The 21,691-nt window shown below is 44.1% G+C and overlaps 1 protein-coding gene across 2 annotated transcripts in view; it reads left to right on the top strand.

Annotated features, from left to right (window-relative positions):
- The window catches only part of tmem132e (transmembrane protein 132E), a 637,247-nt gene that overhangs the window by 552,784 nt on the left and 62,772 nt on the right, over positions 1–21,691 (top strand). For both annotated transcript variants that reach the window (XM_054731106.2, XM_015961920.3), the window contains exon 5: positions 8,224–8,367. In XM_054731106.2, coding sequence (XP_054587081.2) covers positions 8,224–8,367 — 144 coding nt within the window. The remainder of the gene's footprint in view (positions 1–8,223; positions 8,368–21,691) is intronic.

Genomic DNA, 21,691 nt, shown 5'->3' with positions numbered 1-21,691 from the left:
CAAACTCTTCAGCTGATGCTCCTCTCACTCAAAAGGCCAAAATATGACAGATCTGAGCTTTAGGTTTTGATGTATTTTAGGTTTTTTTGGGCACAACAGGCCAAACTTTATTGAAGTTTTCATGTTTTGGACAAATAATGTTTAAAGTTTCAATATGCGCGATAAGAGACATCTAATGTTAGCTATCTGAAATTATTTAGTATGTTTTTATGAGGGGAGGGACCCCGTATACGTTGGTATCGGAAATCAAGAGTTAGACTATTGATCTATCAATGAGTCAATGTAAAATTTCCCTACTTTAAATGGATTTTATTTTTACAGAAGGTCAAGCTGCTCCAGTAAAATGTTTTTATTCCGTGTCAAAGCTGTGAAAAACCAGATGTTAAGGTTCAAGCAAAGGCAGCTGGACATTTTCCTGATTTTCCCATCTTGCTTCAGGAGCTTTATCGTTTGTGAGAGAGAAGAACAAAACTCTGAGCTTTTAATGAATGCTCCGTTAATGTAAACGAACTCACAATCCTCCCTCCTGAGGTTCTTGGGCTCTTTGTTGTTTTGGTTTGCTTGTGAGACGTTTTTCACATCCCTGAAAAACAATTTGCTGTGAAACTATAGAAAGATTAGTGAGAGGTTGAGAGGTGTGGAATTTTTGTTTGTGTTGGAGGAACTAAGAAATACACCAATGCAAGGCAGCCAACTCTTCAGGTCCAGACTCGGCAGTCTACTGACATCAGACAGTTAAAGGACTTCAGCAGATCGTAGAGTGCAGCTTTAATCGGATCCCCAGAAAGTTTCACATCGATTCACACCTGTATTCATGACCAAAGCAAACTGTCCCTTTGCCCAAGTGAGCCAACATAGATGTGTTTACAATGAAAAATATACATTCTTGCATCTTCCCTCCATAAAGTTGTACCATTTCTGTCTCTTTCCATCTTCCTGGTTGCATGCAGCCTATACGGCACGACATTGGATTTGCTCTATTTGCTGCATTTAGGTACGCATCAGCAAGCTCTCTGCAAACGTATGGAGATGCACACCAAATAAACACGTGGCTGGACACAGCTCCTTATATTTGCATGTTTACCCCCGAGCAATAGAGAGGCATGGGGATTTCTGAGTTAGCTTAGAGAAGAACTCACCGTGAAGTAAAGCTTGTTTTTCTGCACTTTTCTGATGACAGTAAGAGTCAATACAAGGTCTAGTTGCTTTGTTTCCTAATTAACCCTCACATGTGGGACATTCTGTTGCTATGGTCAACGGGCTACGACGCTCAAAATCAGAAACGTTTTATTTGCATACATGAAACGCCTAAAGGGTGAGCGATATGACGAAGGACCTTCTGTCTGATTTGAACGCGTTTCCATTCGGACCGTTTTAGATGTTACACACTCTGAGCCTGATCACTAGGGTGTTCCTCAATGCCAAGACCTTGCAAGGCAATGTCTTGCGAGGCCAGGCTCCTTGCTTACAAGGACACTGTCCTTCCTTGGTCAAAGAAAACAGTTAAATGGAACATACTTGCATCACGTGACCACAGCTTCCACGGCGGTCAGGTAATGCTATGTGACACGGGAAATAACATTATATTTTATACGTATTTGTTTCTATATAAATATCTAACAAGCCTTTTACTTTGTAAATTGTGTATATGTTTATTAAATGAAATAAATACCGTATTTTCCAGACTATAATTCATACTTTTTTTCATTGTCTGGCTGGTCCTGTGACTTATATACCAAATTATGTATACCGCTCTGCTGTGGGCCGGCTCCGGACCAGGAATGAGCTCCCCTGCCCCGCCATCACCTGCTGGAAACCGTTGTGCGCTGCTGTGGGCTGGCTCCGGTCCAGGTTTCAGCTCCTCTTCCCCTCTGGGAGGGTTTCAAACACTGCCATGACCTGCTGCAGCCTGTGGCGGGGCGCTGCGGGGGCTCTCCCCGCCCGCTGGGAGGGTTTGAAACACTGCCGACCTCTGCTGGAGACCGTGGCGTGCTGCTGCGCCCTGGTTGTTTATTCTGTTATTGTTACCGGTAATTGCAATGTGAAATGCTTGGTCTCAGATTTTGTAAGAAAAATAATAAAAATTTTCCCCCCAAAATGCGACTTACAGTCCAGTGCTACTGATATGTTTTTTTTTCTTCTTCATTATACATTTCATGGCTGGTGCGACTTATACTCCGGAGCAACCTATACTCTGGAAAATACGGATGCCCGCTAGCCACCGAAGCTGCAACTACCAAAGCAACTAACCAACCAAAGATAATTTCTTTGGATCTAAAAAAAAAAAAAACATTTTAAATTAGCTGACTTACTTTTAAACTTGAAAATTGTCCCCAAAGTAGCTGCCGGCTTCTGATTCGCCGTCGTCGTCGTCGTCTTCCTCCACTTATCCGGGTCCGGGTCGCGGGGGCAGCATCCCAACTATGGAGCTCCAGACCGTCCTCTCCCCGGCCTTCTCCACCAGCTCCTCCGGCAGGACCCCAAGGCGTTCCCGGACCAGATTGGAGATGTAACCTCTCCAACATGTCCCGGGTCGACCCGGGGGCCTCCTGCTGGCAGGACATGCCCGAAACACCTCCCCAGGAAGGCATCCAGGAGGTATCCTGACCAGATGCCGAAACCACCTCAACTGGCTCCTTTCGATCCGGAGGAGCAGCGGTTCTACTCCGAGTCCCTCCCGAATGTCCGAGCTCCTCACCCTATCTCTAAAGCTGAGCCCGGCCACCCTACGGAGGAAACTCATTTCGGCCGCTGTACAGTTTTTTGACTACCTCAGCAACTTCTGCCCCAGAGATTGGACAGTCCATCCCCAGGTCTCCCGGCTCTGGTTCCTCCTCGGAATGTGCATAGGTGGGATTGAGGAGCTCCTCAAAGAATTCCTTCCACCGCCCGATTATAGCCCCAGTTGACGTCAGCATCTTCCCCTGTCATCTGATCCAACTCACCACCAGGTGGTGATCAGTTGACAGCTCCGCTCCTCTCTTCACTCGGGTGTCCAAAACATACGGCCGCAGGTCAGATGATACGACTACAAAGTCTATCATCGACCTGCGACCTAGGCTGCCCTGGTACCAAGTGTACCGATGGGCATCCTTATGTTCGAACATGGTGTTCGTTATGGCCAAACTGCGGCTTGCATAGAAGTCCAATAACGAAACACCACTCGAGTTCAGATCAGGCTGGCCATTCCTCCCAATCACACCCCTCCAGGTCAAGCTGTCATTGCCCACGTGAGCATTGAAGTCCCCCAGCAGGACAATGGAGTCCCCTGATGGAGCACTATCTAGCACTCGTCCCAGGGACTCAAAAAAGGGTGGGTACTCTGAACTGATATTTGGAGCATAAGCACAAAAAACAGTCAGGACCCATTCCCCGACCCGAAGGCGCAGGGAAGCTACCCTCTCGTCCCCCGGGGTAAACCCCAACACACAGGCAGAGAGTCTTGGGGCCAACAAAAAGCCAACCCCAATCCTCCGCCTCTCCCCCGGAGCAACTCCAGCAAAGGAGTGTGTCCAACCCTTCTCAAGGACTTGGGTTCCAGAGCCAATGCTATGTGTCGAGATGAGTCAGACTATATCTAGCCGGTATCGCTCAACCTCTGCCACAAGCTCCTGCTCCTTCCCCACCAGCGAGGTGACGTTCCATGTCCCAACAACTAGTTTTCTTGTCCGGGGATCGGACCGCCAAGGCTCCCGCCTTGGTCTGCCACCCGATCCACATTGCACCGAACCCTTCATGTTCCTCCTGCGGATGGTGGGTCCAGAGTTGTATGAGCCCATGTATCCGGTTCGGGCTGGGCCCGGCCGGGCCCCATGGGCGAAAGCCCGGCCACCAGGTGCTCGCTCACGGGCCCCAACCCCAGGCCTAGCTTCAGGGAGGGACCCCGGTAACCCTCCGGGCCTGGTACTCCGACTCTTTGTTTTAACGTCCATGAAAGATCCTGTGAACCGTTCTTTGTCTCACCCTTCACCTAAGACCAATTTGTCATGGGAGACCCTACCAGGGGCACAAAGTGCCCCAGACAACATAGCTCCTACGATCATTAGGGCACTCAAACTCCTCCACCACGATAAGGTGACGGTTCAAGGAGGAGCTCTGATTCGCCGTCTTTTTGAAAATACCGCGGTGTATTCTGGGTAATTTTTGACCAAGGCTAGGCTACAAGACTCCTCCCGTGTATCCTGGCTTAGCTAGCTAAACGGCTAACAAACAGAGAACACACCCTCGGTAGAACATGAACATTGGAACACGTCTTGGCGGCTCCTGATGACGTATCTCCTAAGCAACCAGGGTGGGGCCAAGACATCAAGGCAAGGTTCCTTGGCATTGAGAAACACCCCTAGTGTCTATTCATTAAAGCTAAAGATGTATTTACTTGATGATGTTCAGCTTTAGCTTTAACTTTACAACACAATTAGCTGTAGCAAGACCGTAGCGCTACTAGCACATGTTAGCATAAGGCAGCTAATTATCAGCTACAGCCATGTGGCTGTGTTTTAGCGATGGCACGGTTGTGTTGTTGAGTATTTATTTTTTTATTTAACCTTTATTTATCCAAATGAGTCGATTGAGAACTCGTTCTCGTTTACAACAACGATCTGGCCAAGAGGCAGCAGCAACAGACACATAGTTAGCTTTACACCAAAGAAGAACAGGTAAGATAAAAAATGCAAGATAAAAACAAGATTAAACAATCTTTAAGTACTCAGAGGCAGGCACATTGATCAGAAACTATTGACTGCAATGAATTATTGAAGGTAGATAATGGAATGTAGTGAGCTTCAGTGATTTTTGCAGCTCATTCTGGTCGTTGGGGGCAGCAAACTAGAATGAGGAGTGGCCAATGGAGGTGCTGAAACTCCATCTTGATAAAATTAAGATTTCAAAGTAAAAGAAAAATCCACTGTGTTTTTTTCCACACTGCCTACCCTCACATCAAATGCTAAATTTCATGTTTAACTATTTGATTCTCACTCCACGGTTCATCTAACAGTAGCGACCGAGCACAGTAACGGAGGTCTTTAAACAAAAACTACAAGAAAATGGTTGTCTCTGACCTGCAATTGATGAATTAATTACGAAACAGTAAAAGAAATCCTCAGAAACAACTTTCTTAATTCAAATGATTCCTGAAAATAAAATTTATTTTATTTTATTGACAATTCATCAAAACATTTGGTCTTTATGCAGAGAAGGGCACTAATAGTTATTTAGTAGTCGGACTCAGATTTAGCGTCTACAACCTGGAGTGGAAGATCCTGTTTGTTTAGCTGTTTTCTACACCTGATCATTAAAGAAAATGATGACTCTGTGCAGTGATGTTGGTTTTTCTGCTCTAAGCTGGATTCAGGTACGCCTAATTAGATCTCCCATAGCAACACTTATTTATTTGTAAAGTGTCCCATGTAGAGGATGTCTAGCAGATGCCAAAAAACAAGAGGAGCTGAAGAAGGTTGTCTTTCAATTAGGATTTTGCCCCAGAGTGCAGTCAGTTATCCGCAGAGGTCTGCTGAGGAAAATTGGCCACACTTTCCTAACCTGAAAAAACAGAAACATGGAAAAACATCATAAAAAGGCAGCAGCTGTGTTTGTTTGGCACCATCCATTTTCTTGGGTAACTTATTCAGGAAGGAGAATCCAGACCATCCCTCCTGCTTTTCCTGGGTGATCCCTAGGTGTTCCTGGGCCAGAGTGGATCCCTCCAGTGAGTTCTGGGGTGCAAATGGAAAACCTTCTAAAGAAAGTAACCAGGAGAAATCCTAATCAGATGCCTGGACCATCTCAGCTGATTAAGTTTGGAGAGAAGGAGCAGCACCTTCTCTTTTTTACAAAACACTTCCATCCTACCTGAGATGCCTTCTAGCTGAAGTCAGCTGGCTGCTGTTCAGCTAATTAGACATCAAGTGAAAACACCAACTCCACTTTAAACCAGCTTTACTTTTAAGGATGTCTTCTTCCAAAGTCTGTGTGTCCAGCCGGCTGTAGGATATAAAGGTGCTACATGTAAGAATGAAGTCTAAAATAAAAATCTAAAACTGTAAGCAGTCTATGACAGCACCATGTGAGGAGATGCAGAAAGAAAGTGGTGTGATCACATATAACACATATGTGATCACATATAACACATATGTGATCACATATAACACATATGTGATCACATATAACACGTATGTGAATAGGTACTGGATTATTTCTGCAGGCCAGCTGCTGTGAAATGCTCTGCAGTAGAGCTGATTATGTGGCTGCAGATGGATTTTTTTTATTCTATCCATGTAAAAACTCACTTTGTATGTCAAGGCTGCTTTGTTTTAATCAGGTTAAGTTCTTATTATAATAGAAACATATAACTGGACTTTCTGTGTTTGTGCTCTTTCTGTCTGAAGGTGTTGGACACAGAAAACCCATTTCAGGGATTTATTTATTATTTCTGATTCTAACGGGTCACTCTGAGTGTTTCATGCAGGCTGAACATGAGAATAGTCTCCTACACCTATCTCCTGCATTAGCCTCTGATAGAAAACAGACGGTGAAACTCTAGGATTAGAAAAGCCTGACAGACCTACGTCACCCTGTCACTAACATTCATGGACTCCCCCATCTTCGCTCACGACGGGGAAGGCTGTTGTTGGTTTAGCGTCAAGGAGAGCGTCTCAGATACTAGAAGCTAACCACTAGCATTAGAACCTTCACAGACACTAGCATTAGCAACTCCACCACATAGCAGAAGCTCCTCCAGGCTTGCCAGTGGTAGAGTCACATTGCTGTTATCTGAGGCGACATGTCCAAATACCAAGAAATAAGACAACAAAACCTGCTGTCTGAAGCTCAGCTGTGATGTGGGCAACTTCCAGTTCCTGGAACTGGTGCACCAGTATACACCAACACCACCCACCCCCCACCCCCACCCCTGAGTACGACTTACAAGGCAATCATTCCTGCTAGAAACGCTGATTAAATGAGTGTTCAACACCTTTATAAGCATCTAAAGGTCTCGTTACAATAACCAATGAACTAATTAAATAGGACAAAAATCACTAATTGTGAATTTTCTCTAAATTTTGAGTTCATATTTTGTTTGATGGAGTTCCCCAAAGCTTTGTACTAGTTTATCATTATTTCATGTAAGTCAGTAAGAAGCGAGCCTCGGTAGAAGTGCTCATTAAATCCTATAAAGACCTACAAACGACTGTGATTCCTCAGCAGGGTGCCGGGTAAACATTTCCTGACATGAAGAGGATATCGAGTAGTCCAACAGAGATAAACAAGAACATGAAAACAAACCAAAGCAGTTTAGATAATGTGATACAAGCGTTGCGTAACGCTTGCTTCATGTGCCGAACTAAACAGAAAAGGGACAATACTCCGCGCTCTGTGTGTGTGTGTGTGTGTGTGTGTGTGTGTGTGTGTGTGTGTGTGTGTGTGTGTGTGTGTGTGTGTGTGTGTGTGTGTTTGTGTAATATCCCCTTGATTACTGAGCAGTTCTTTGCCTTACAGTTAGAATAAACCCAGGAGGGCTAACGCTGGCTTTATGCTGAGCAGCCTCATTAAGACAGTAAAATAAGTGCTGGGTAGAAATTTAAATGTACTATTTTTGGTTCTGGAGGACTTGTGTGATTTCAGCCTCTCCTGGGCTGCTTCATCACAGTGAATGATAAATCGTAGCTGCTTAAAAAAAACGAATACAAATTAATGAACTGGTTTGTACTTGGGTGTATTCTAATTGGCTGTTTGCATTTCAGGGTGTTTTGTTTAAGGTTTCACGTTAGATGACAACGTGTGTGGAATATATTCTGATAATATATAATAAATATATGGTGTGGAATAATTAGAAGTTTCTTTTTCAGATGTGGCGATAAATGTCCCTACTTTAACTCCGTCTGAAGTTGAAGCTCAATGTGGGACCATAAATGTCTTTCCTGAATGATTAAAGTAAAATATATTACTTTTCTGTCCTTTCCAGCCCCGTTTCAGTTACCTCCAGTCATTTACTGGCAGAAAATCGCTCTTGAAATGAAAATGTCAGTTGATGAAATCCAATGAAAGGCATTTAAGTACACAGAAATGAGTTGTGGCCTGGTACTGAGAGTGTCACCTGGTCGACATGGGGGCCGTGATGGCAATGCATTCAAACGTGGACCTCGCTGATGCTGATGAAATATCAGGGAAAATCACTCCCCGCCTCTCACTGTTTCACAAATGCCGTGTCTATTTTTCTCCCCGTAGGACACAGAGATTATCAACACAGCCATTCTGACCGGACGCACGGTGGCCATTCCTGTCAAAATGGTCTCCATAGAGATGAATGGGGCAGTCACTGATGTCTCAGCCTTTGTGCAGTGCAAGTCCTCTAATGAAGACATTGTAAAGGTACGGTAAACCACATTTGCTCCATCTGTCTGTGGGAGAAGATGTAATTCTGGGTAAATGTAATGTCTTTAACCCTCCACAGCACATCATCAAGAGGGCATAAAAAATGCATTTTGGGTTGCCCCGTATGTGTTCTTGATTTGATTTCTGCCTCCTGCCTCGGATGAAATCAGCAAAGGTGGATAAGATTCGATAAGGACCATGAATCAATAAGGACACAAATGAGCAGTAAAAGCTCCATTAGAGGCTGTAAAAACTGCCGCACCTGCCGGTCCTCTGGGAGACACCTCGTCCACGGTGTTCCGCCCTCTCTTACGACTTTGGTTTGACGGTGGCGGGAAAATGTGACGTCCCAGGATGCAGAACAATCATCGCTCTTGCTTGTGAGAAGCACCGGAGTGCAGCATCAGGTCTATTTTGTTGATTAAATAAATTAAACTGGGATCTCGACAAGCTGCAGAGCACATTAGAAGCTGCGATGGCATTGTTATTATTGCACTCCAGTCAATTACAGTCATAATTGATTCCAGTGTAGGCTGATTGCATAACTGTATGGAGCATTGTGATGTGTCACTCTGTTTATTTAGCTTTGACATTAATGAAAGAGATGGTGGAGAGAGAGAGAGACGTGGCTTTAGAGGAAGTCAGTGTTGAATAATGTATGTTAATACATTCAAATATGCAACAGAGCAAACACTGCAGCCTGCATCGGTTCCATATTTGGCTCATAAAGTTTCACCCTTTAAGACCTCGGGCAAGCTTGAACAAAAACTTAAAACTGAAGCAGTCTTTTAAAATTATCCTTCTGTGACCTGAAGGTTTGCTGTCAAACTCCAGTGAATCATTAACCTTCAGGTTTCATCCTCGTACTCAGACGCAAATGTTTTTTATTGTTGTTTTGATCTTTGAAACATTTGGCTGTAATTATGAATTATTTATTACCCCCTTCTGTATTTTAACACCTTATTTACAAACGTTTTCGTGTGTTAAGAAAATAACACAATAGATAAATGGGTTCCTCCAGTCGTACTCTCATATACAAAACATATTGCTGTTTATTACAGAAAGTGTTTGCCGGAAAAGCTCGGTGAATTGTTATTGAAATGTAAAAAATGCTTAAATTGGACTCGAACCCTGTTCTGTGATAAGATTTATGTAATCATTCATTAATTATATTCGTCCCAAGCCCCTCTCCTGGTGTCTACGGCAAAATTAATCATTTATGTGATCATAGAGCGTTGGCCAATAGAAATGCATAACCACAAGGGGGAGCTGTCAGTCAACAAGAACACGCCCCAGTTCCCAGCATGCACTAAAAGGGGGCACAGACGCCTCAATTAGCTCTGCACACCCACCTAGCTTGGAAGCTAACTTAAACCTGCATTGAAACAATGTCAGTCTGTCATCTTGCACATTCATCTTTTGTGCCACAAAATTAAACCAAGAAATAATCAAGTCTTGTAAATCGCATTATGCATTCTAACAAATCCCAGACAAGCCCCCAATACATGTTGAACACAAGATAAAATAGAGACTGAACCAAGAGTTTCGTTGTATTTTCTACATTAAAAATAATCACGTAAAACCCTCGACAAGAGAAACAAGCAGCAGACTCGGTGGTGATTTACCTCAATCAAATCAAATCAAAGCTTTATTTATAAAGTGCCTTCCGCAACACTGTCAGGAAGCCCAAGGCGCTGAACATGGTACAGTACAAAGTTAAAGAAAGTGAATAAATCAGAAAATAAAAGCAATTCAAATTACAGATTACAAATTACAAAAAAAGTGAAACATTCTAGTAGAAGACAAATGTGTAAAACAAGGGAAAAAGTGAACCAATGAAAACTGAGATAAAATCAACGTAAAAGAGGGACAAATTCAAACATGTTCAGGAAACGCCAGGCGGAGGAGGTGGGTTTTTAGGCGACTCTTGAAGACTGGCAGAGATGGGGACAGCCTAACTGAGGGTGGCAACTGGTTCCAGAGTGACGGTGCTAGGACTGAGAAAGCCCGGTCCCCGCGAGTACGACACCTAGAACGAGGGACAGTGAGCAGGCCTTGGTCAGAGGAGCATAGAGCGCGTGATGGGGAATGTCTGTTCAGGGGTGTGGCTAGATAGGGGGGAGTACCACCCTGGAAGAAATTAAAAACAAAGACGAGGAGTCTGAAGTGTGGACGATAGCAAACCGGAAGCCAGTGCAGGGAGGCCAGAACCGGACTGATGTGGTTCCGTTTCCTGGTCCCAGTCAGGAACCTGGCTGCGCTGTTCTGCACAACCTGTAGGCGACGCAGTGATGACTGACACAACCCTGCATATAGAGAGCTGCAGTAATCAAGCCTAGAAATTACAAAAGCATGGAGTACCCGCTCCAGGTGGGCTCTCGACAGCATGGGCTTGATTTTTGTAAGGCGTCTCAGGTGAAAGAAACTGGACCGGATCACAGAGTTGATGTGAGCATCAAATTTAAGTCCAGCATCAATTTTCACCCCCAAACTGGTCACAACTGGTTTTGAGTAGGGAGAAAGAGGCCCAAGATCAACATAACGATCCACATTCCTGCCTACCTCGAGCTCGCCAAGCAGCCTTTTGTTTGCACCTGCAGTCACAGCCTGCAGCTGAGACCTTTACCACACACCCTGGCCAGTGAGGATGCAAAGGGGTATGACACACACATGTCTTCGTTATCGCATTAAGCCCGCTTCGCACAGCAGGATAATCATGCTGAGTTCTGGACAAGCCCCACCCCTTCCGAAAATCTTTAAGTTGCACACTTTTACTGCAGTGGAAAAAAATATTTTCAGATAATCTGACCTTGTGTGGTGTTTCACAAGCATTGATGGGAGTAACGCCGTTTAAAATAACGGTGTTACTAAAAAAAACAGTTTAATTACCCTCTCCTTTCATCATAACGCCGTTTTTGTTACTGATAAGAAAATGCGTGCGTTAAGCTGCGCGGTCTGTTGAAGTCGTCATAAGCTGATCGGGAGCTAAAGAGGCGGATATCATCCAAGCGCACCACGGCCCGTGAAGAACGAGGAAGACGTGATGAATAGTTACGGCTGCAGACCCGCAGATTCGCTGCTGCAGCTGTGGCCTTCTTGGCGTGACAGCGGGACGTCCCGAAGGTCCGCTTCCTGTTCACAGCTCAGACGTCACCACCTTCTACCTTCCTAGATCATCCAGCTGTAACCTGTTTCTGATCATGCCTTTAGTCCTGCTGTAACACTGATGCATTAGTCTCAGACGCCATGGAGCTCAGGTGTTATCAGAACTACCTGTGTGTGTTTACCGCCCAGCTTCAGCTCTTCTGTGGTTGGGTCTGACCCAAGTTAGTAAATGTAAGTTCTCCATCAGGCTTGTGGCTCTTCTAGTGTCATTTTAAAGGATTTTATTTATTTATTCATTTATTTATTTAACCATTACTAGGTTAGCAGCAACAGAAATGCTACTAAAACACACAATTATGTGAAGCTGGAAACATTAGAATACTTTGCAAAATGACATTTGTTTCAGTCATTTAACTAGACTGAGAGACCATTTAAAGGCTCAGGAACTTTTACAGGTGTTTCTATTTGCAATTATAAATTTTAGCTGAATGGGGTCTTGTTACATATCACACAGTGACCTTTTAATAGTCTAGATTATTGAAATGTTCCTGTTTGTAGTTCCAGTTATTAGTCATTTATATTTCGGTGTTGTAGTAATTTATAGTAAATTAAAGAGCAAGTCACCCCCACCAGTGTCACGGTACGGTAAAAGGAGGTCGAACCCAAAATGCTGAACCCCAGAACGACTCGAGGCAGGAGAGGTTGTAAGAAAATAAATTCCTTTTATTAAGGAGGAGGAGCAAAATCCAAATGGCACAAAGAACCTGAGAAACTCGAGGAGAACAAAAACAACGCTGACAACATCAATGGTCTGACAACACAGAGAGACACAGACAGGGTATATATACCGGGGCTGGGTGATAGGAGACGAGGGGCAGGTGCATGGGGAATTGGGCACAGGTGAAAACAATGACTGAGGAGAAGCAGAAATGATCATGACAACCAGAGTATTACTCCACTCCCACATCCTGTTTAAAAAATGCACAAATGCTGTTGCCTAGCAGACCGAGAGGGCAGAGCCACTAACGAATACACACACACAAACACACACACACACACACACACACACACACACAGGCTCTCAGTAACATTGTGACATCATATGGTACCAGCTAACGTTCTAGGGTACCTCTTTGCCAATAGCGATGGCAGATTTAAATTCAAATGCAGTGCAGAGTTTTTACCTGACAACGGCACAACACCGACAGTTTTAGGTAGAAAATGTGCTAAACTATTGACTACGCATGTCTGCAGCACGATTAGACACACATTTATATAGTTTATCAGAAAAAAGTTGATTTGGGGTGACTTGCTCTTTAAGTTTAATTAAGAGGGGAACCCATTTTTCTTGCATTCTGTAATGAAATAACATAACAAAATATTTATTTTTCTTGATAATTCGTTACTTTTATAATCTTGTAACTCGGTAAGTAACTGAATTACTTTTTTGACATAGTAATCTGTAACTATAACTAATTACTTTTTTAAAGTAACATTCCCAACACTGATCACAAACACTCTGGTCTGCTCAGAATGACATTAGGACTAATTGGATCAGAAATCCAGGCTTTGAAATCCTTATCTTGGTCTGATTTTCAAGGATAAGCAGGCATGCTGCCTGTCAAAGGTGATGTGTAGCCAATCAGAAGGCAAGGTGACTGTAGCACCCTGGACCCTCCATTCAAGGTCATGTTTCATGTCACAAGTGTTCCCAGGGCAGGGAATGTTCGTGAGTAAAAGCAGTTGTGTGTAGTAGGGATGAGCGAACACACCACTATCTGTATCTGTTCAACCATCGAAATTATCTGTATTTGTATCTGTACTCGTAGTGGGCCTTGATATTTTGATCACAGTAGTAAAGGAACTATTACAGAACAAGTTTTTCAATGAAATCAGAACATTAATATTTAAGTGCATGAATTAATACAGAGAGAGAGAGAAAGGGAGAGAGAGAGAGAGAGAGAGAGAGAGAGGGAGAGAGAGAGAGAGAGAGAGAGCAGTGACTGACGCAGCACGAGCCGTTTTCAGCTCTGTCTTATCAAATGCACCACGTACGCTACGATAAAAGTAACTTTAAATATTAAACTGAAAAATAGGCGAGCTGAAGAAAACCTAGGGAGCACTGAAGAAACATGAGAGACAGCGAAGCACAGAGAGATCCGTTACTGTGTGTGTGCGTGGATGGGCCGGCCTGAGACTGTGGAGTTTTGTGTGCAGGGTGGGGCGGGTGCTCTATGTGACTGGCCAATCACAGAGCGTGAAGACAGTCAGTTACCCAATGAGGATTTTCCTTCAGCACGATTACAGATATTTACGAGTTTTACTCGTTTAATGCTCGTATTCGTCAGAAAGGCTCATCTCTAGTGTGTAGTGTGTACTATTTGCTGAGTTTCTGCAAATTACACACTCAAACACCAAAACTGGTATGTCCGTGATTTTTAATCACCACGTGTGTGGTCTCTCATACCTTGTAAATCGACCAATTGTTTAAAACTCTGCTGTGAAAACCGGGCTTTATCCGTTCGAACCTAAACTATGTGCTGGAGTTTATTTGACAGCGTGCAGAATGTCAACCCAAAATCGGCCAAATCTGTCATGCTGAGCAGGAGGAGGTAGGACCCAAAACGCAGAAGCCAGAATGACTCGAGGCAAGAGCAGCTGAAAAAAGGTCAAATCCTTTTATTAAGGTGGCAACAAAAATAACTTAGATGCAGGAATCAAATCCAGAAAACTGAAAATCAGGAAGCCAAAAAAAACAAAAGCTCAATAATGAGCACAAAGACTAGAACCTGACGAGGGAACAAAACAACGCTGACTCACATCGATGGACCGACAAACACTGAGGCCTAGTCCACACGTAGCCGGGTTTTTTAAAAACGAATATCCGCCCCTCCAAAAACTTGCATCCACACCACCTCGATTTAAAAAAAAACTCTGTCCACACCTACCCGGATAAATACATTGTTAAGGACATGCCAGACCTGTAGGCGGCAGTACTTCCCCCGTTCTTAACCTCGTCCTTCGTCTGTGGTCTTCCGCAAGGAGCAGTAATTCCGCTTGCAAAAACAAACAAGCAAAAAGCGCTTGGACAATTGATAAAGCGAGCGCAGCTCTGAGGGCATCCATGATGCCGCTAGTGTAAACACAGGTCGCACACGTGATGTCAGCATTTTTTTGTTGCGGAAAGTGACGTTGCGGACCTTAAAACTCCGGTTTTGTCTGTCCACACGCAGACACCCAAAACGGAGAAAACGCAGATCTTCACTTTGGCCGGAGTTTTTAAAAAGATCCGTTTTCTTGTGGATGACAGGCCACTGGCAAATCCCCGGCTACGTGTGGACAGGGCCTGAGGGACAAGACAGGGCTTTTAAACTCAGAGGGAGGTGATCAGAGGAACAGGTGACAGGTGTGAGTGATCTGGAGGGAAGGCAGGTGCGTTCAGTAAACTAAATGTGGAAAGAACTAAGCAGGAGAACCTGGAGGAGAACAGGAGGAGGCTGGGGACAGAGGGACACAGAACATGACAAAACCCACTGAATTGTAGCTATTTTTGCATCTTCAGTTTGTCTTCAGAAGTTTATTAGTGTTAGACAAACATCTGCAAGTTTTACAAAAATCCATCCAGCGGTTCAGGAGATCCTTCATTAATTCTGCAAACAGACAGGCACCACAAACCTTATCGCCCATCTTTCAGTGTTCGGCGAAAATGGGAAAATAAACCATGTAAACACTCCTGAAACGTGTACAAACCACCTGTTAGTAACCAGCTTGTAGCTCGTCTTGCTTCACACTGCCTGTACAAACTGAGCTCTTTGGGAACAACTGTAGATATCATTTCCCAAGGCCTTTTGTAGAAGGGAAACTTTATTATGTGTGCTGGCGAAGCCCTGAAGAGATCCGATACGAGGGTGTAATTAACCCCGACACCTGTCCTGAAAATGATTCACGAGTGAAAAACTGTTTTCCTCCTGAACATTTTTCTAAAGAGATTCAAATAAATGTTCATTGTGCAACGACTAGTACGTTCCTTTTGCAGCACAAACCTGATGCTAATTGTTTTAAACATCTTAGAGGGCATGTTGGAGTTAAAGCTGAACTTTTGCATTTTTTAAAAACAAGAACATACTCTGCTTTTTCAAACATGCAGCCACAGTAACTGTGCAAGCAGTGGTGATTTGCAGCGGTTCAATTACTCCTCCCGGTCGCTTGTTTTCAGGCACACTAGATTATCACACCAGAGGCACTAGGAGGAGCCAGAGGAACCTCATTTATTTTTTCACAGATTGTTTTCCTCCTGCGTTACAGTCAGCGCATGGTGGCAGCGCCTACGAATATGACGGAAAAGGCTTTTTTGTATTCAACTCCTGCTTCACCGGAGAGTCGGACAGACGATAACATTTCTTTTGAACCAGTTTGTGTTCGATCACGTCTGAAACTCTTTGCGTCTTTATTTAAAGTCTGCGTGACTAAATACAGAAGGAGCTGCATGTGAATAAGTGAGCAGAAGATCACAGAGGAGTCATCTTTAAGTTGTCTAGCTGAGAGGAACCTTTAAGTCACCACAGTCGCTTCTTTTAGCAGGAGTAATGAATCTCCGCGTAGTGATCGTCACATCGAGTCCGATTAATAAAATACGCTTAGCAGCGTCTGAAGGTCAAGGGAGGCGGATTTAGCAGGCTGGCATCACAAAACCATCAGCTGGTAAAGAGTCAGCAGTAAAAGTGTGGAGCTCTGGTTGTAGGGCAAGACATTCAAACATCAACTGCTATTTTTCACCATAATTAGCTTTTAATAATAAATTAAACTTAAAAATCTAAAGTTAAAGAGCAAGTCACCCCCAAATAAACTTTTTTTTGCTGATAAACTAAATAAACGAGTGTCTAATCATGCTGCAGACACGTGTAGTCAATAATTTGTCACTTCAGTGCATCTTAGTTAAAATTTAAATATTCTGTCTAAAACTGGCAGTGTTGTGCCGTTGTCAGGTAAAAACTCTGCACTGTATTTTAATTTAAATCTGCCACCGCTATTGGCTAAGAGGTATGCTATGATGTAAACTGGTACATTATGATGTCACAATGCTGTCGTGAGCCTGAGTGTGTGTGTATTTGTTAGCGGCTCCGCCCTCTCGGTCTGCCAGGCAACAGCATGTGTTGCATTTTTCAAACATGAAGTGGGAGTGGAGTTAGACTCTGGTAGGGGGTGACTTGCTCTTTAATCTTCTCCAAAAATTGGAATCGCCTTTATATGTTAACTTGAGTATTTTGTATCAACTATGTGTTCAAATTTGAATCTCAATATAAAAATGTATTATTAGGCTACATATGAAATATTTTTGGAAGAATATTTTACTTTATATATTTAAAGAGCAAGTCACCCCCCTACAAGAAACTTACTTCACTCCCACTTCATGTTTGAAAAATGCAACAAATGCTGTTGCCAGGCAGACCAAGAAGGCGGAGCCACTAACAAAAACACAGGCTCACAATGGCATTGTGACATCATAATGTACCAGTTTACATCATAGCATACCTCTTAGCCAATAGCGGTGGCAGATTGAAATTAAAATACAGTGCAGAGTTTTTACCTGACAACGGCACAACACTGACAATTTTAGGCAGAAAATTTAAATTTTAACTAAAATGCACTAAAGTTCAAAACTATTGACTACACGTGTCTGCAGCACGATTAGACACTTGTTTATTTAGTTTATCAGAAAAAAGTCGATTTGGGGGTGACTTGCTCTTTAAATATATTTAGAATCAAATTTGAATGTATAAATTTAATAACTATAAATATATGTCACGCTGAGCAGGAGGAGGTAGGACCCAAAAACGCGGAAGCCAGAGTGACTCGAGGCAAGAGCAGTTGAAAAAAGGTCAAATCCTTTTATTAAGGTGGCAACAAAAATAACTTAGATGCAGGAATCAAATCCAGAAAAACTGAAAATCAGGAAGCCAAAAAAAACAAAAGCCCAATAATGAGCAAAAAGACTAGAACCTGACGAGGGAACAAAATAACGCTGACTCACATCGATGGACCGACAAACACTGAGGGACAAGACAGCTTTTAAACACAGAGGGAGGTGATCAGAGGAACAGGTGACAGGTGTGAGTGATCTGGAGGGAAGGCAGGTGCGTTCAGTGAACTAAATGGGGAAAGAACTAAGCAGGAGGGAAGATAGACATTAACCTATAAAACAGGGAATAACTAAATGTAAAGACTAAGGGCAAAAATAAACAACTCATAACTAGAGGGAAGCCTAGAGGGAGCTGGGAATAATAATGGGACATAAGAGGAGAACCTGGAGGAGAACAGGAGGAGGCTGGGGACAGAGGGACACAGAACATGACAATGTATTAAATTTTTACGTTTTCAAATTAATACATTCAGTTCTGTTATTTATTTAAAATGTTTATTGTGTGCGTTTGCGTATTGTTTAACATTTTGTACTCCATACAAAGGTTCTCTCCCGTACACGCTACCGTCACACTCTGGTAGCATCTTGTACGCAAGTTTGTAGCAGTTAATAACAGAACTGGTGGAGGGAGAACAAATTAAATTATAAATTAGACTCGTAGCAGACTCCGGATCGATGCATCCTACTGTACGAGCCTGTCTCTAGAGGGCGGGGCCTGTTGTGCTGTCAACAGCAGAGAGAAGGTGTTGCAGTGGGGTGGCTGGCCTCAGCACGTCATTCATCATTTTTCATGAGCCATTAAAGACAAGGCGCTGGCCCATGTGATATCGAGTGGGCTTGCTTCGGTGATCCTGCCATTGAGCGTTCTGGGCTAATTTAAAATGAGCCCTTCAAGCTCAGGAAATGCATGAGTCATGACAGTTCAATACAACGACCCCCCTGAGGAGGGAGGGAGGGAGGGAGGGAGGGAGGGCGGGAGGGAGAGAGAGAGAGAGAGAGAGAGAGAGAGAGAGAGAGAGAGAGAGAGAGATACACGACCCCCCTGAGGAGGGAGGGAGGGAGAGAGAGAGAGAGAGAGAGAGAGAGAGAGAGAGAGAGAGAGATACACAGAGAGAGAGAGATACACGACCCCCCTGAGGAGGGAGGGATAGAGAGAGAGAGAGAGAGAGAGAGAGAGAGAGAGAGAGAGATACACAGAGACAGAGAGAGACAGAGAGAGGTGATTGGTGCGGCATCTCTTTTAACCCTCTCAGGCTCTAAATAAGTTCTGATGAAAGAACGAACAACTAAGTCCTTCAGAGGTACGTCTGAGTTAAAAATGCTCATGGAACATGTATGTGGACTGGAGGGACTAGGTAGGTAGGTTTTAACCTGCCTTCCTCCAGAGGGTTAATGCCTGTCACATCTACTGCCGGCTTCCCGTCATAAGGACTGCAGCTCTAACAGCATTTAAACAAAATGTCTTTTTAAGATCTCGTCTGCGAATAAAGCTTTATTTGGAGCCGAGTGTTCTCATTTGGAGGGTTGCCAGCCCACAGGCTGCTGTATTCGTTCTCCAACTCTGGGAGTAAAAATAGGTGAGATGCTGTCATTTTTCTTTACCGTCACTTTTATTTATTTAGTTCTTTCTTATTTGGAAATAACTAAGCTGCAGTGAAGCGCCTGTAGCTGATAACCTCACAGTGTGTGTGTGTGTGTGTGTGTGTGTGTGTGTGTGTGTGTGTGTGTGTGTGTGTGTGTGTGTGTGTGTGTGTGTGTTGTACAAGGTAGAAAGAGCAGAAAAACATGTGTGTGACAGTGTTTTATAAGAGGTAGGACATATTTGCTGGCCTTGGTGCACCGCGGTGACCATCCCCCTGTCTGACTGCTGTCTCCTGTGGTGCTGTGACTCATGTAACCCATCTGAAGCCAGAGATAAGGCCCTCGTGTCTGCACATCACATCACACGCCCGTGGTCATCCTGCATGCGTACTGTACCCTGCTGAAGGCTCTTCCATGCGTGCCTTCCTCCCATGTTAGTGTGACACATTTACCTTTAGTACAGGTCCAAATTTAGCACATAGGAAAAGAGGATGTACGTTAAAAACAGGGACACTCTGGGCTTATGTACTCCTGCAGCTCCGGCTGCAGCTGAACACACATAAACTCTGTACTTCTGTTTCTGCACAAATGTGCTTTTGTTACTGGCTTCTTTATTATTTACTCATAAAGCAAACTTTATGATTATTTCTGACTTTAACGGGTCACTCGTCGTGTTTCATGCAGGCTGAACATGAGAATAGTCTCCTACACCTATCTCCTGCATTAGCTTCTGATAGAAAACCGACGGTGAAACTCTAGGATTAGAAAATCCTGACAGATCTACGTCACGCTGTCACTTTCATGGACTCACCCATCTGGACTCGTGATGGGGAAGGTTGTTGTTGGTTTAGCATCCAGAAAACAGCAGAGAACGTCTGGGCTAGTAGAAGCTAACTGTTAGCATTAGCAACTCCACCTCACAGCAGAACTCCTCCAGGCTTGAGTTAGTTGTGGAGATAAAACATCAGCGTTGCAGAGAAAACTGATTCAGTGGTAGAGTCGTGTTGCTGTTAGCCAATCAGAGGAGAGGTGTTCACATACCAGGAAGTAAGACTCCATATCCTGCCGTCTGAAGCTGCTTTCTCCTCCTGCTGAGTTCCTCATCCTCAAACAGGCACACCGAAGCTTTTCCCCCACTCCTACTAGAGACTAGTGCAAAATATGAATAAAGTTGACCTTTGAGCTTGATTCAAACTGTGCAAACTCTAGAGAGCTTGCACGTTACACGAGCCAAGGTCCTGCTTGAAGACCGTCAGAGGCTGGATTTGGTTGTGGGAGTGCTCATTAAGCTGTTGATGGGGCCAGTCACACGGGACAGCAACAGGCCTGCAAATTATATTCACGAGCACAGTTTTTCATCATGACACGATGAAGGATTTGTGCAGCTGAAAAATGCATAAGCTGACCCGTGGTTTAGAGCCAGGATTGTTGAATACAAAGAACAGGTTTATTAATTTTAAAGTAAATAAATGGCCTTCTAGAGTCCTGGAACCCCCCAAGGCGCTTTACAACACAATTAGTCATTCACCCATACACACACACGTTCACACCCAGGTGGTGATGAGCTACTTTGTAGCTACAGCTGCACTAGGGCGCGCAGACGGAGGCGAGACTGCTGTACATAGACGCCACCGGTTCCTCCGAACACCACCAGAAGGCAAGGGGGGTGAAGTGTCTTGCTCAAGGACACGGCTGCAGCAGACTGAGCAGGGCTCAAACCCAAACTCAATCCGACCAAAACGACTGTAATTCCATAAGTTTGTTGCATAAGATGGCCGAAGCACGATCCCTGGCATGAATAGTGGCAGCTGATGTTTTCCTTCAGTTCGTTACAGTTAAAGTTAAAGTCCCATAGTCTTCATCGCTCACTGGTGAAGTTCATCTTCGCATTTGACCCATCCCCATGGAGGGGAGCGGTGAGCTGCAGCGGTGGCTGCACCCGGGAACCATTTGGTGGTTTAACCCCCCAAACCAACCCCTTAAAGCGGAGTGTCAAGCAGGGAGGCGCTGGGTCCCAGTTTTAAAGTCTTTGGTACGACCCGACTGGGAATCTAACCCCGATCTCTCCGTGCCAGGGCGGACACTCCACCACTAGACCACTGAGCTGGTATGAGTTTTGTTCACTAAGTTAACTTTAGAAACCAAAACTTTAGTCTACTCCATCCATGCTGAAACTATGTATTTGTGAAAGGAGGAGCTTCCCTCTGTATGATTTAAGACCCAAGTCCCCAGATGGAACCACAGAACCGGGTTCTGCACAATTCTGCCTCCACTCTTCAGCAGAGTCAGAAACAAACTTCTGCAAATAAAAGCGATCCATCTGGATGCTGGAGTACCTGCAGACTCATGTATCCTCATCAAGTCGTGATGGTTCTTTATTACACCCGAACAAAAGGCTTGGAATTCCCAGTTCCCCAGAACAACGGATCATTTTCCTCTTCATCATCAATAACACCAACAACAGGCTAATGGGGGCTGGTTCATTTAGCTACGAGAGCTAAATGAACTTGCAGCTCTAGAGGCAAACATACATTCATCACATGGAGAAAAATGTTCTAACCAGTAGAAGGCACAGCCCCAGTGGTGCTAACCAGATGTCAGCGCTCAATCTGGGCTGCAGCGTGCACTTGTTCTCCCCGAACGAAGCCTCCGTTCGTCAGGAGCAGGTGTCGATTCGCTTAATTTTAAACTCAAGTCTGGGTGGTTTGGAAAAGT

This window comes from Nothobranchius furzeri, chromosome 10 (assembly GCF_043380555.1).
Source record: "Nothobranchius furzeri strain GRZ-AD chromosome 10, NfurGRZ-RIMD1, whole genome shotgun sequence".
Lineage (NCBI taxonomy): Eukaryota > Metazoa > Chordata > Actinopteri > Cyprinodontiformes > Nothobranchiidae > Nothobranchius > Nothobranchius furzeri.
The sequence above is the reverse complement of the archived record's forward strand: the minus strand, read 5'-3'. Positions and strand labels throughout refer to the sequence as shown.